Genomic DNA, 16,088 nt, shown 5'->3' on the forward strand with positions numbered 1-16,088 from the left:
TAACTTTTCAACCTTTCTTTGAGTAGTGTATTTGACATTATGGTATTCTATGGACTACACAACATGCTTTGTTATATTTAGGCTACATCTGGAAAAGGCTAGAGGACAGAATTTTAAATAACTTTTGTCTTTATTAGAACAGAAATGAACCCTGGATTTGCAAGTTAAATCCAATTAGAAAAAAAAAGGCAGACATTTTAAAGCTACTTTTGTCAGATACTGTATCAAATAGAACGTTTTGGGTAAATTAGCAACCCCCACCTCCACCCTGATTATCCTTCAGATAGCCAATAGCAGCAATGACTCCAAAGAAGCAACTTCTGCCAAGATTTGTCCATTGGAAGTGACACTTACTTGGAAAGAAAAGTCAGTCCAAGAGTAACAGTAACATGGAATGACAGACAAAAAAAGAATGCAGATAATTGCCTTGGGGAAATGAGCTATGCTTTTATAGCATTGTTCAAATTTACATCTGTGCTACGATGATATAATGTCTTCATAATTGGCAAAAATTTAAGGGGGTGGGTGGGAGAAGCAAAGAAAAGTAAGATCGAATACATGCCCAGAGGAAGCATATGGGAAGTTTGTGCACAGATGACACTCCAAGAGCAGAGTAGTCCTTAAAAGCCCTTTAAAAGTTTCTAATTGCATTGATATTAGCAGTGTTGGGAGTCTTTTCAGGCAGGTTTCCTTATATTCATGTGATCCAGTAGTGGACATCAGAGAATCACTTTGCTTAAGACAGATCTGATAACAGCAGAGTCATTTCTGAAAGTGCCTTTTATCTATTCACACTGCATCATTTGCTTACTCGCTACACATACATATAGAATTAAGTAACAGAGCCAGGCAAGGGTCAAAAACACAGAGAAGCAGCACGTTCAGTATTTCACTCCTCTCACCTTTCTACTGTAGTTTGATTGTCTAGTTGGTCTTGATTCAGTTTGTATTCAGGGTTCTCAGTAACTGGCTTTGTAATACTTCCAAGGATATCGTCTCCCTGTTCTACTGCTAACCTTATATCTTCCTATAAAACAAAAAAAGAACAAAACCAATAAACAAGCAAACAGAAAACCCACAAAAAAACCCCACACAGAAGAATTCCCTGATTACTGGATTCTTGTTATTTTGTTTAAATAGACTCCTCTAGACATCAAACTGAAAAAAAACCACTTTGTTTATAACAGCAATAAAACAAGCATAGCTTGATTAAAAACAGTGTTGACAATAATGATGCTAGATGCTATATGTCAGTTTATGGGTGTTAAGTCCCTGTTACACTGGGCTGAACTTTTGTGATAGATAATATTCTAGCATGTCTCTGTGCTACAATTATCTCACAGACTTGAAACTTACTGTTTTGGAACCTTTAAACATTATTCATTTAAGCTGATTTATAAGAACATTTGCCCATTCAAGAGGTTGCACCTTTTTGTATGCATGCAAATACAAAAAAAATTTATCACTACAAACAAAACAGCAAATTTAAACTCATCACTTCATAGAAGATTATTTGTTTTCACACAAGTCATGGTGTGTTTGTACATAAGGTGTACTTAGCTTTAAGAACTGTCCTTATTGAAAACAGTGAGAGGATTCTTAACTTCAAACCAAGAAAAACAATTTCAGTGAAATTTCAATGCAATAATTTCATTATCATCTATTAACCAAATGCCCTCCAGGCTTTTTATTAGCAATGTCAGCTATAAATTACAACCACTCCAACCAGAAGACAGTATATTTACAAAATGTACATACCTTCATTTTGTCCTTCTTTTCCGTATGCGTTGCAAGAAGGGAGCTGGTTGACTGCACATCATTTGGTAGCTCTGTTTCAGCCAGTTCAGTCCCAAAGGACTGAAGAATCTGAGCTGTTTGCTTAACCTTTTGGGCAAAACCTTCTATAGCCTTTTGGAACAAAAACCATTAAAGATGTTTCATGCTCAACATATGCATATGTACAAACAGACACATACACACAAAATATAACTGACAAAAGAAACTCGAACAGATGAATTACATGATTAAAAAACGGTCAAAGTATAGTTTTGTAAGCAACAGATACCATCACCATTAATTCCTTAATTGTATGTTTTTCCTAGGCTTGTATCAGGCATATCTTCCTCATATTTTTAAAATCTGGAGCTATTTTACAACTTGAGCTTTTTCTTTCTTGTAGCAAAAACAACATACCCCAACACAACAATACACTGTAGTTCCTTTGCTCCAAGCGTTCAGAAAGCCACTCCCAAGTTATTACTCATATTATTTCTCTAAGATGACTAAGTACCATTGGGAACATCTCACTCAGACCAAGTCAACTTGCATCACTTGGAACACGTTTTATAAGTGACAGGGTATAAAAAAGAAGAGCTCATGAAACTGAAAAGTTAAAACAACCACCAAGACTTACAGTGCGACGGGATAGCCATCTGTTATGGCAGTAATCCAGGGTGCCACCAAGATCTTCTGTTAATTGTGTTTTATCAATGTAACCCTGCAGTTCTGATACTGAGCCCAGCATTATGATCTGCAGAAGTAAAGAAAAAGAGAACATGATTGCTGGTGAAAAGTCCCTTGTTAAGGATTCTAAGCCGTATCTTTCAGATTCTATTAGAGAAGCTTCATTTTCATATAGAAACAAGTGATAGAACTATTTCCAAAAAGAAACAATGTAAAAACAAACAAAAAAAAGCTTAACTCTTGATGATATAAACTTAAAGAACTGCAAATAAGCAGGAGCACTGGGCTCCAAAGCATTAAAAACATTTTAAAAAGCTTCTGAATCATATAACATAAATGACTCCATCAGATTTTACTCATTTTTAAATCTTGATAAACTGTACATGAGCTTTTTTTTTTTTTTTTATTAAAGAGCAACAACATCTCATTTTTTATCCATTTTTGGTCTCTGTCTGTGGGAGAGAACAGTAGTATCTGCATGGGCTGGGGATGTATGGACTGGTTCTAAGAAATAAGTAAAGACCATAGGGAACATATCTTAACTAGCTCCAATCCTGAAAATTAACATCTGACAAACATAAAATAACTCATACCACCATCTATTTGCATTTATTTGATTATCTTTAGCTTGCACAGTTTCAAAGCTTATTTTAAAATCTAAACACCGCTGGCTAGACTAAGTACTTCAACAGATCCCTGATAACAAAGTGGAAACGGAGCATTACTTACAGGTACTTTCATTTTAAACTCATCTTTGTTGAACTTGAAAGCAATGTCTGAGAGAGCTCGATGAAAAAGTCCTGTTGGGCGCAGAACAAGGACGAGTTGCAAGTTCCCTGGGAAAGATGCCTGAAAAACAAGTTTAATCTGTTGTTTTCTGATGCTTCGAAGGAGAAGCCTCTGTTAAACCACAAACCAACTGTATCAAAGTTCTGCATAACGGGGTGACCAATTATAAACCTAACAAGGCGTGCACAGAGAGCTCCATTCAAAGAGAGCTTTATGCATCTTGGGAACAGGAATCTATTCTCCTGGAATCTAATTTTTCAGGGCTGGCTCATAACGCTCGTATCTTCAGTTAAGATGACATCACAGCCAAGGAGGCAAATGAACAGACAAAGATAGCTTAGTACTTTTTCAACAGTGTTTCCAATGGTTATCTTATCTTTTCTCTAATAGAAGGTGCCAAGAGAAACCCCTGCTATTATGTGAATACATAACCAATTTCTTGTTTATGTGTACTACCTTGCCAATTGCCTACACAAACTAGACTGAATTTCCAAGACTGAATTTTTCACCACCAAGACTGAATTTCTCAGACAGTAGCTTAGAAGAGGTAAGCATCAATTTTTCAGACAAAAATAAAACAAAAATTGTCCTCAGCTGTGCTTTTTCTCCTCATCTTTCAACTTGTAGTCTCACAGATTCTCCCAGTTCTAAAAGCGGCATGGGGAAAACAGAAGAGAGGAGAAGGAAAGCAGGCTTGTTGCACTAAATTATGAGATAAGCAAACAAACAAACCCTCTGCTGTGCCAGAAGTTCACATACTTAGCATTTAGCCATTCTTGAAATGACACAAATCTTCTCTCATATTCAGTATTTCCACAGCAGGGAGGCACTAAAGCTCTCTAAAGAGAAGTTCATTATAATGATTAAGTATGCAATATATATACATTATTATTATATTGTTGGAAACTGTGGGACATCTCTAAGTAAAAAAAGCACCAACATGCATACATTGACCTGAACGAGCTGTTGTGCTATGTTCTCTTCCTATGCCTATGAAGCTGTCAGTATCTGGGAGGCTGGAGATGGGTTCAGTAGTCATTTTAAGGTTCCAGGGTATTCCAAGCATTTAGCAGCAGACATGACAAACTTTCACACAGAAAAGTAGTTAAAACTACTAGTAGTGGAGATCTCATGGATGCACTGTGGTTCCCCATGTATTCCAAGAACTGAAATTAACTGAGAGATCATACAGACTTAAACTTTACAATCTGCCTCCACTCTAATAATGTCCATATTTTCTAGGAAGCCCAGTGATTCAGCCCCAGTAGAGCCCCTTAGAAGGCTGGGAACAGAATCCCAGCAATTTTGAGTGCCCACACAAGTTCTCCATCACTACACCATAAATAATCTTTCTGTGCATATTGAAAGCAGTACACCCTGCAGACTTACTAACCCACAGTTATCAGAGGATGGACCTTAACTACAAGATTCCTGCCTATAATCAGATGAGAAAAATAAAAATAAATCCATTTTTGAAAGCTACTGTAACAAAGGCAACTTCAAATTTAAGAGTGATTTACTTACACTAAGAAACACTTGCAAGAATGGACAATTTTTTTTTAATTATTAAATGCCTGAATAGTTGTACAATGATAATTGCATAGTCTATTAAACTAAACTCATATCAATTTATTTTGTGCCTGTAGTGGCAGAGTGCATCCTCCTATTGAAAATTATTCACTGGAAATACCAACATCAGAATAAGAAATTCCAAGAAGAAATAACACATTTTGAAAAACTTGTTCACATGAGATATACATCCCTACTCAAAATCCAGATGCAGCATCTTTGGCATGTCTGTTGGCTACCCATTTAGCTTTGCACAGAGCATAGGGAAGCACTAGTTTGTTTTTTTTTTTAGTGTTCAGTAGATATGACAGAAGCATAAAGAGGTGGTGAAATTATGAAGCACTAAAGACACTGAACAGCAAAAGTAAATTTTTAGTTATACACAATTTTTCTTATTCTATCTTTAAATTCTCAGTTTTATACTTTGTAATTCAGACTTTGATGTCATGATTTTAGAGAAAATATTTCAGCTGGTACTGGAGCAGAGTAGTTGACAGATTCAAAGCAAGAGTAAGTTTTTCTAGACAGTACATTACCCTCTATAAGATGTGTTCAATCACACAGCTAAATAGGGCAGACTGTCCTGCCCAGGCAAGCAGGTAAAGAAGACACATTACAACTGCTCTCCACTGTGTCTACCCAGAAACTATGCTGCTCTACTCACTACAGTTGTGTGCCGTGTAGAATAATTTCTGTTCAAAACTTAGAGTTTCCTCTGTCTTTCATCCAAAATTCTTGGTTATTCTAACTTTGTCTACGATGTTGTTCTTATTTCCCCCAGTCTGTCTCCTGTGCTTCCAACTGGGTTGCTTGTTTCTTCCCCCCCATCCCCCAAAACACAGAGCAGTCTTACATGTTTACAACTTTGCTGAGCACTGCCAGGAGTCAAATTCAAAAACCAATGTATGTGAAACAACAAAGAAAGAAGGAACTGATTGACACAGTAATGATGCTGGACCAGTAACATTTAACTGAATTTGTATCTTCACTGCCTAAATATTACTGCTCTCCTAACAGCTTTTATTTTTTCTCCTAAAGCTCTGGTGACTTGCAGAGACAATGATATGATGCAAGAGACACTCCTCAGATGCATCCTTTCAACTTCATCAACCAGCCAACCTCAGCCTGAACAGCAGAGAGCAAAAATCTCCATTCCAGTCCAGCAGAATGCTTGTTTGAAGCCACTGTATCCTATGCTAACATAGTGAACAATGACTTCTCAATAAGGCTGTGCCAGACATTATACATGGCAATAAATGCTTGTGTGTGTTTAGTAGTGTCATAAAATAAAGTGCCATCAAGGCTTGTTTTATTGAAGTCACTGAACATCACTGTGACACCAAGTCTGTGTCAGCCTGTGCACTTGAAAATTGGTTGTGGTTGTTTTTTTTTCTTTTAACTCAAAAGCATATTTCTTTACTAGATTACTATTAAACTGCTCCACCAGTATATTGTCTCAAATATTGTACTTTAATGCCCATGCAAAAAAATATCAGTGAAAGAAAGAAAAAACAAAACTCTACACAGAACTCGCACATTTCTGATTCTGCTTAGGTCAGGGTAGCCCCCACTCTACTCTAGTTCATATATTGCTTCATTTCACTTGCATCAGCATGGGCACTTGTTTGGTGCTTCACAACACTCATAGGATTAGTTTTTCTGTCTGCTCATCTCTCTTCATGACTTTGATGTCCAGTCAGACAAGTGCTTATTCCAAAGATTCAGGTGAGCACGGGATCATCAACTTTGACATTAACTGAACCAGGAATTTATAAACAGCACACCATCCTTAAACAAAACCTTTCCAGTAGAGGAGATGCTTGCTATCCTATGGCTACTTCTAATCTGGAACATGGGAAAAACCTTCACAGGCTGAGCAAAACAGGAGCTGCCTTAATAGTAAAATTTAGTTACATACAGTCCTAATCACCACCTTCCTTGACAGGATATTAATGACACAGTGGCTGCCTGTAGCATCAGTACTGAACCTATGGTTAAGAAGCTGCTAATACAGGCACTCCCAATAGGGAGCCTACTGAAGTCATTCTGTCATCCTACTTGTGCCAGTCAGATCGAGCAGCAATCCTGCCCACTCCTGTTAGACCACTGGATGGTCAGATGGCATTTTCAAAAGGAGGAATAATATAATTGAGTAGCCTATATTACAAGAGTCATCAAAATAGGGGCAGGCAGTCATTGAGACAGGATGCAGTGTTGTCAAACCGCTCCTTGGGAGTGGCAGGGCAGGAGCAGAGCAGTGGCAGGGCAGGAGCAGAGCAGTGGCCTGGGACTATCAGCAGGTGTTGGTCACTATGGTTTTCAGCAGCAAAGACCAGACGTGCTCTCAGAGAGAAGAAACACCACCTTTGTGATTTCACATCTCAGGCCACCACCTGTGGTGCCCCGGGCTTATTTAATATACACAGGAATTACACAGACAGGTACACATACCTTATAGACAGAGATGCAGTTAAAGTTGCTGTTCAGTTTCACAGAGCAATTCACCCAGCTGCCTTGGTATACACAAGTGTTCGATACTTTCATATAGCAATGGAAAGGTGCTGTGATAAACAGGTAACCCAGGCCCCTTTCTCTTACCTTCCCCACATAATCAGTCAGAATTCAGAAATCATGTGAGCTACCAAAGAGCTAATGCCAGACTCAGTTTCATTTTGTTTTAAATAACTGAAACAACACCATTTCTCATTTTTAAAGAGCCTCAGTATAACCACATTACCAAGTCTTGTGGTGTTGTTTTTCCTCCTTCACTTACTACTATGCTGCGAGCCTCAGGACACTTCTTTTCAAAGTATCTCTGCATATAAGGGGGCTAATAAGCAGAATTTGGGGCTGGTTTATTATTATTTCTAAAAATTATTATTTAAGACAGTTTATTCCTGGCTAGAATGAAAGCTCTTACACAGACTTCTTGTCAAGGAAGAATCTTAGATTAAAACAATTCATAAATGGACCAATTTAAACTCTAGTCTTAAAAGCATCAAGCTATTTTGTTTAGGTCTGTGATTTATATTTGTGGTACTATGATCCAGCATTCAGATTGTAAGTGATTCTCTTTCCTTTTTTTTTTTTTTTAATTAAAAAAACTCTCATGTAATACACAAGAAAAAATGGCTGTCTATACTAGGAAAACTGCAAAAGTGCTTGCACGTATAATTTTCTCAAAACTTTTGAAGCAATAAAGGCAAAAAACATACATCTCAAAATAACCTTTTTATTACTTACTACAATCATTCAAAAACAACAGCTACAAAATTCACACAAATACTGTCGTATCATCAAGATTTTGGTGTGGTTTTGAACCTAAGCAAAAAATGCCTTTAATAAGAAACATAACTGGGGGCTGAAAGGAGAACATTTTTTTCAAGCTTAATCCATACAAACCACTAAGCATCATTATCTTTTACAGCACAAAATGCAAAGAGCTAGCTATAAAATTGGGCTAGCAGGAACTCCTGTCCATAACACAAAATAGCATCTTTCATGACCATAGTGCATTGGTTACAAAATCTATCTTTCCTCCACCATTCAAGTCGAGAGAAATTCAATCTCTCTCTACAAACAAGGCCAAAGAACTCAAGGTTGGATTACTGTGATTCACTGTTTCTCTCACCTTGGATGTCAAACCAACGATAAAACTCCAGATGGCAGAAAAATGGGACTGCCTGGCTCCTGCAAGGTTTAGGATGGTATTAGCACTCCAGTCTCTCCTTTTGCTTCTGGTCTCCTTCTGCCAGCTTAAGGTCTTGGCCCTAACCTTCAAAGCAGTTAAAGGACCAGGCCTCTTTTACAGAGAGCGCTGTGCTTTGATTTATGAACAGCTAAGAAAAACACAGCACTCTAAACAATACAGCCCCAAACAGAAGGCACAAAACCTGCAAACAATGCATTCTAAGTTGAAGATAGCAAATCATAATGCAAACTTCTGCAGCAGATTGGATAAAACCCAACTCCTGTCCCATTTAGACAGACTGCAAACTTTCAGAACTGGATAAAACTTCCTCACTACCTGAGTGACCTCCATACCAACTGCTTCCTCAAGCAGCTGCCCACAGATATGTTATTCCCTAAGGAATTAGAAAGTTTATTTCCTTTGGACTTTCAATATGAGGCTGATGGATGACTATGAGTGAAGCTTTTCATGAAGCTGAGCGCAGATTTTGTTTGCCTAAAAGTCTGAGCTCATACTTCAACCTTTCGCCTTAGATGAAGGAGAATGATGGTAGGACAACAAAGATACAAACAATGTAATGCCACAGGTTTCTGTTTTAGGAAAGCACACTGGAACTATGAACAGGGTATCATGAGTCAGCACACTTTCAGTGATAATGGGCAACCTCTTGAGCCACCTGTCATTGTAACCTCGCCAACTAGAGTATTACCAACAGCAAAACTTGCATGTCTGCGTACATCCTTGCTATTCTCTCTGTTACATCCCAGGAAAGGAGGAGCAAAGGCTCCTTTCAACCCACTACCTTCTGTATGGTTTCAGTTCCGCTGTTGCTGCATGTGCTTTAGCAGCAGCAGTGCTGGGTAAATGCTACAGACACTGCCATTCCTATTTGTACAAAAACAGGTTTATCTTTTACCTCACCTTCATAGTTTTGGCTCTCTATAAAAAACCATAAAGTGTCAGCATGAAATACGGATTCTGCTCTTCATTGCTCATTTTCTGTTACAGGAAATAAATTGTTTTCTAAGAATAAAGTGGGAAAAATCAAGCCTAGAAAGTTCTCTTAACAGGAAGATTTTCCACATGAATTAAAAAAAAATAAAGATTTTTTTTCATTAACTTTGTTTTAGAACATGCTTTCAACCCTTAATAGTATAAATCAGACATTTATGTGAAGAGTCTTGAAAATAGAAAACACACGTTACTAAGAATTTCTGTTTAGCAGCTGTTCACTGCTTACAAATGTATTTCCTACAGTTGTCAGAATATTAGCAATGGGCAGAGATGCTCCAGCCAGGAACTCCTGCTGGGCACTGCTCCAGCCACAACACCCTGTCTGTGCTGGCATCTGATTTTGCCAATAAAAGGATCAATCCCCTAAAGGTGATCAGAGAAAAAAAGACAGCAGGGTAGATATTGTATGACTTAGGAGAAATGAGCTGACAACCAAAACTCTCAAGCTCAAAGAAGAAAAAAAAAAACAAACAAAAATGAGCTGCTATCAGCGACACTACAACCTGCACTCCCATCTCCAAGCACTGGCAGAGGCTGCCCTGTGAAATAGCAGAATCACCATACCTGGAAGTGTTCAAGAACCTTGTAGATGTGGCACTAAGGATATAGTCACTGGGCATGGTAGTGATGGCTTGATGGTTGGACTAGAAAAGACCTCTGAGATCATCTAATTTTAACAACTCTGTGATTCTCCAGGCCCACAGGAACCCTCCAGGTTCCAGGAAGGAACCAACACATACAATCACTGCACTTACACATCTGGTATCAAGGGAAATAGATGCCCAAGTTTTGAAAATTGCATTTCTAGGGAAAACTGTGCACACCAGAGGCAAGTTACTGTAAAAGTTAATATTATGACTGTAAGTGACAAGTCTGCAGTTGCCTACTCCAACATGCCTTAATTGCATAAATAAAATGACTGCCATCTGTGAAATACTTATCTAATATACTGAACAGAAAGTACAACACTGAATTTGGAAAGTGATTCACAAACTTCAGAGATTTAACCCTTTTTCTTTCTTTAACCACCCACAAAGCTGTTCTTGGCTTTCCCTACTGGAATCTGTTCCATACTGCATCTCAAAAATGCAGTGGCAAAAAATATTTTTGCTAATATTTCTGTGCATTTTTAATAGTTTACCATCCCTAAACAGACTTATTTTAGAAAAAGCTGTGTTGCAGGCATATGTGGAGTACGGCCCAAGCATAGCCTGCTGAAGAAGGGGAGAGGTCGTGCAAAACCAGGGAACAGGATGAGAACTACCCCTAGCTGTGCAGGTCAGATAAGGCTGCAGCTATGCCTCTGTCACTCCACTCACCTCCAATTGCCTCTACTTGCCTTATCTATGCCTAACAACATACAGCCTAGTACTCATGTCAAGGGCCTGAGCTAAAACTGGAAGTTGTCAAAGAAAAGAGAAAGTGCCGCCTTTGGCAAAAATACGGAGACCATAAAACCACGTGATAATTAACCTAGGAACAATCCCTCATGTTTTTGAGAGCTGAAATGAGGTCATAAGAAACAAACGCAAGTTTCTCTGCTTTTCTGTCTGTGTTTTTCATACCCTTGCTTATATTTTAGTCTGCATACATTCTAACAGTTCACTTCTCCTTGCTTATCAAGGCAAACCACGTGTAAAAAGGGTATAAAATCAGGTTGCTGGAGAACAGTGTTTGCAGCTCCCCTCAGCTGACCTGAAATCTCTCCCAACATGTGTGCCCCCAACCCTACCCCCACTTTAGATCTCAGTTTGCAATAGATGCACTGACAAGATAGGTTCTATAACCTTTCCTACCCTAATTTACCTTCACTGGAATTTGCATAACCATATCCAATCTAATCTACCCTTAACTTACCCTAATTTATCTCCCCCCAAGGTACTAATTAGTCAGTCTGATACACTGTTTGTTTAGAATACCTGTGATTACAGATCACGTATGCAACAGCTTGCTCAGAATATATGTAATAATTTGTTTTGGTGCACCTGATCTGTGTCAGTGAAGTGAACTGTAGTCACTGTCTTCTTTCTAGGTGAAACAAACTAGGGAACAGGGTGGGACAGCATACTACTGCTAATGTTTTCAGTCACAAATAGCTATACAGCAGGAGTATTTTGTTACTGTTACATAAATACTTTGTAACTAGTAACAAAGAAACATTTGATCAAAACAGAGCCACATAAAGGTGACTTTTACAGGTTGACAGGTTTGATTGGACTTACTAATGGAACAAAAATTTTCAGTAATTAAAGAAAATTAAATACAGGATTCTTACAGCTGTTTTTCAGCAATTACTGAAGGCAATTCAAGCCAGGACAACATGAGAATTTAAAAATAAAAACAATACATGTTATGATAAGGACTTGAACACACAACATTTATGAATCTCCTTTCGTACTTCAGTAAAAAAAAAAAAAAAAAAGTCCTCTAAATGTCACTTCCCTTGTTTCAAAAATCATTATTAAATCAGAGACCAATATTTACAGTGTGTGGGTATTTGTTGGTTAAGATTTTTCCACTTAAAGGCAACACTTGTTTTTCTTCAAACACCACATGACCAGCTTTTAAACCTGCATTCTTTTGACAAGAGGTAAACAAATTTAGAACCCTAATGCTCAGCTAGTGCAAAGCAGATCCACAGTTCAGCAAGACACATGGGCTGCCCATGCAAGGGCTGCTCCCACCTGGGGAAATGCACACAAGACCATGCTCCCCAAGTGCCTTCTCAGGCTGATATTATGAGCTGCAAACTGCATTAAAAGCATGTCAAGGGCACATGATGCTCAGCTCCACTCAGCCGGGACACAAGAGCTACATATTTTGTGTGCCATACATCAGCTAACATTCTGTTGAATAAAAAGCTCCTGCGACTTTTCTGTTTATAAGAGAAAGGCTCAACATGGGAAATCTTTTTAAGGAGTTAATGTAAAACAGTACTCACTGCTATCCGCAGTATGGAAGCTTTCACAGAAGTCCATTTGTCCTGTCTGCGGTCTATGACAAGGATAAACCCGATTCCAGCATCTCGCAAACTAAGTTTGGAGGAAAAAGAAGAAGAAAAGGAGAAAGATCAGTTAAAAACACAGGTGGAACTTCTCTGCTTCTCAAAAAAGCAGAGATAAAAGCTAGTTAAAAAACAAACTAAAAACAAAAGACAAAACAACAAGATGCAAACAAATGGCAGCTTGACTCTTCTGTGCAGAATTTTCTTTAAAGTGTTGTAGATAAAGATGCAGTACACACCGTTGGAAAGATGCAGCAGTCCCAGAAATGTTCCACAGAGCTTCAAACCATATTCAAATCATTAATTGCTTTTTCATGGAAGGTAATTTTTACATGTCTTGCACAGAGGTTATTTCACAGGAAAATAACACACTTTGATTCTCCATTGTTTTGGTGCCTTCATAACCCCTCATTTACGCTGTTTCCAACAACATAATTCCAGGATGAAAACAAAGTCATTTTCCTTTTGCATCTGCTTTCAACCCTCTGCTTGTATTGCTTTCCTCCTTACTAATATTTAAAACACCTTAAAAACGCAGGTTTTTCTGATCCTTCCACGACATTCTTCTGTGCATCTGAAATTCTCAAATGCTTCCAGGTTACAAATTTGCTCCCAGGTACATTCTGACATTCACCAAAGCAAGAAACCCCTATTGCATTTAAAAACTCCAAGTCATAGATCTGCAAAACGAGATACGCAGCACTTCCTTGAAATGGAAACATCTGTGAAAAAGAGCACTGAAATCCTTGTGTACGGGTGACCCTTCTTGTTCGCCTGTGCTCAGCTGCATGTGCTACAGAGTACAAATAAAGCGATCTGCTTCTGTTTTGTAATTTCCCATCTAAGCCAATTGTGTAATGCCAGCAGCAGACTTTGCTGGCCAATCGCAATCAAAATGAAGACGACAGGCAAACACAAGGCAGACAGGCTCGAATTTGTTATTTTCTTGTGTATTTGGTTATTTTTAATCACTCAGCTGGTCTGTAATTCCAGATGTTCATTTCACTGCAAGGCCTGTCGCCTGTGCTGTGTGAAGTGCTGGGAAATAGTACGTATGGATTTATCACACCTTAAAAAATAAGAAAAAAAAAAAAACCTATCAACTCAACAGAATGTGAGGATCCCTGAATCGCATTGCTGACTCATCTGAAAACACAGGATCATTTTGACAGCGTAATAATAAAAGGATTCCAAGGAAAATGTAAATTACAAGTAACTAGATGCAGCACCTTCACCTAATCTTCAAAATGACAAATTTAAACATGACTTGTAGCCTATTCCCTCTCCTTTATGAGGTGTACATTTCTCTAATTCACAGACTAAATACTTATGGAGAAACACAAATAATCAGAAAAAGTGCAAAGAAACACCAACAGTTGCTTTCTTCCATAAGCAGCTAAGTAATTTTATCACAGGAAGGTTTTAGATACCACCTCCAGCAGCTCTCTACTTAACTCTTGCCTCTTAGTATAACACAGATAAACAACATCTGAGTGGTTGTCTTGTAAGCTTGACTAACACTTGCAGACAAAAGGGGCTTCATATTAGGAATATGCTTACAACCACAGTATATTTACATGATTTAGTAAAGCTTACCTTCTTCCTTCTCTTTCTTTATTTAAAGAGCAAGAGGAAATAAATCTAGACCAGTTTTTTAACATCATCTTGTATCCCATTAAAATTTGCCACCATTTTAATGTTCAGTCACTGAGCAAAATAAAATGTGAACAGCAACCACATCCCACAATAACCAGTTGACATAATGTACGTGTTGGGTCACACAGCCTAACATGGATGGAGTCCAAAAGTGGCTACAACTATTCCCATAATAGCTCATGGAAGTTTTGATGTTTTATGACTCTGGAAGAATTATTTTCAATAAGCAGTAAAAGTCCTCAAAAGTCCTGAAATTTCTGCATACTTTCTCAGTGCCAAGCAGAGCTTCAGATCACAATATCCAAGTGCAACATCTACATCATACTTCCAGAACCTACCAACAATTGTGTACAACAAGAAGAACATGAAAGCCTCTGAAAGAACATCAGACTTATTTTCAGGGCACAGGGAAGGACAAACTCAGCTGGGAACCTGGAGAAGGTCCAGATGAAAGCACCACACAGATGAATGTTCATCACCTGCCTCAACATCAGGCATTAGGTAGTCTAATACCAAAGACAAGTTGTTCTAAAAGGGAAGAGCTGACAAAGGAGAACACCAAAATAGCCCCAAAAGGTGTCCTTAGTCAGCTTTCTTTGATTTAGAACAAGACTCCCTTCCAGGCTAAGAAATAAGAGCTAGCATTCCAACTGCTGTCTAGGAGAGATCCAGTGGCAAAGTCTCGAGCATCTGACTTCAAGCTACTACCACGCTTATCAGGTTGCCTAAAAAAATATAATTGCTCTGTTCTGAATCCTTCACTGAGTTTCGTTATGTCACTCAAAAATACATCATCTGTCAACTCCTAAATCAAGATTTGACCCACCCAATATATAGATAGATATATACGAAGATATGAGAAGATATGAGAGGAGAGCATGGAGAAAAAAAAGAGAAAAATAAAGAAGAACTTCAACTTGGTACTAGAAATTAACAGAAAAGTAACAGTCCCTTTTGCACATTCAACTTTTCCTAAGTGAATTATTATTAATTCAGATGCTCTTGAGGAAAGGGGCTTTTAAACACTCACTGTGGGAAAAGGTTTGTTATCCTGACGACAGTGCCTCACTGCAAAGGGTTGGCTATTGAGCCTGCAATCCAGCTCCAGCAAGTGGTAAGCAGGAAGCAACAAACCAAACTGAAGCATTGTGTACAACAAAGCTGAGAACATTATCAAGACACAAAGTCACGTATACAAGAACAAGTAAACACTGCAAACAAGACTGCTTGCCAGTCCAGCCTTGCTCAACTTCCCTCTCTTTCCTACCACCCACACTTACATACATCTTGTATCTGCATATAAGACAATTTGCAAGACCCCTCCTTGCCAGTCCCCTTTAGTGCATAGGATGAATGATGCTAACAAGCATGTTTTCAATTTTTCATTGCTTTCTCATCCACCTGAGAGTGAATTGACCCATTGTACTGTATTTATTACATTCAAACCAAATATTCATTTCCTGATTTGCCCCCCCCAGTTTGCTTGAGAATGAAGCATTTTGGCTCCTGTTCTGCACCTGTGCTTCAGCACAAGAACGCTCTGACAAACACAGCCTGCTCCTGCTCATGAAGCCTTACCTCAAGCCTTAATCCAGCTGTGCTGTACTTGTACCAACTTAGCTCAAGTCTTTCCATGTGGCTGCATTAATCTCCAGCAAGCTTATCACCAACACCCACATTTGTCTTCTTCCCACTCATTGCTTCAGCCGTTCTTATTCCTTGCTGTCTTGTACCACGAATACCTCAGCAAGTCCCAGCAACTTGCTGCTCACACCAGCTTGTCAGCAGAATGCCCTCACAGCCCAGACAGGCTCCCAGCTCTGGTTAGCTGACCTGGCTCCAAAGCAGTCCCTGCTGCAACTGCAGTGAAATCCCCAGGCCAGCTCAACAGAGGACACTTTA

At 38.6% G+C, this 16,088-nt stretch overlaps 2 protein-coding genes across 11 annotated transcripts in view; one reads left to right on the top strand and one right to left on the bottom strand.

Moving 5' to 3' along the window:
• ADPRHL1 (ADP-ribosylhydrolase like 1) overlaps window positions 1-16,088 on the top strand; it is a 400,125-nt gene that overhangs the window by 220,324 nt on the left and 163,713 nt on the right. The gene's annotated exons all lie outside the window — the stretch shown is intronic.
• The window catches only part of MCF2L (MCF.2 cell line derived transforming sequence like), a 147,447-nt gene that overhangs the window by 25,041 nt on the left and 106,318 nt on the right, over window positions 1-16,088 (bottom strand). For all 10 annotated transcript variants that reach the window (XM_052705836.1, XM_052705833.1, XM_052705832.1 and 7 more), the window contains 5 exons: window positions 12,468-12,558; window positions 3,193-3,312; window positions 2,414-2,530; window positions 1,759-1,908; window positions 903-1,027 (listed from right to left, as the gene is read on the bottom strand). In XM_052705836.1, coding sequence (XP_052561796.1) covers window positions 903-1,027; window positions 1,759-1,908; window positions 2,414-2,530; window positions 3,193-3,312; window positions 12,468-12,558 — 603 coding nt within the window. The remainder of the gene's footprint in view (window positions 1-902; window positions 1,028-1,758; window positions 1,909-2,413; window positions 2,531-3,192; window positions 3,313-12,467; window positions 12,559-16,088) is intronic.

The sequence above is a fragment of the Tympanuchus pallidicinctus genome, unplaced genomic scaffold, assembly GCF_026119805.1.
Source record: "Tympanuchus pallidicinctus isolate F22 unplaced genomic scaffold, pur_lepc_1.0 scaffold6, whole genome shotgun sequence".
NCBI lineage: Eukaryota > Metazoa > Chordata > Aves > Galliformes > Phasianidae > Tympanuchus > Tympanuchus pallidicinctus.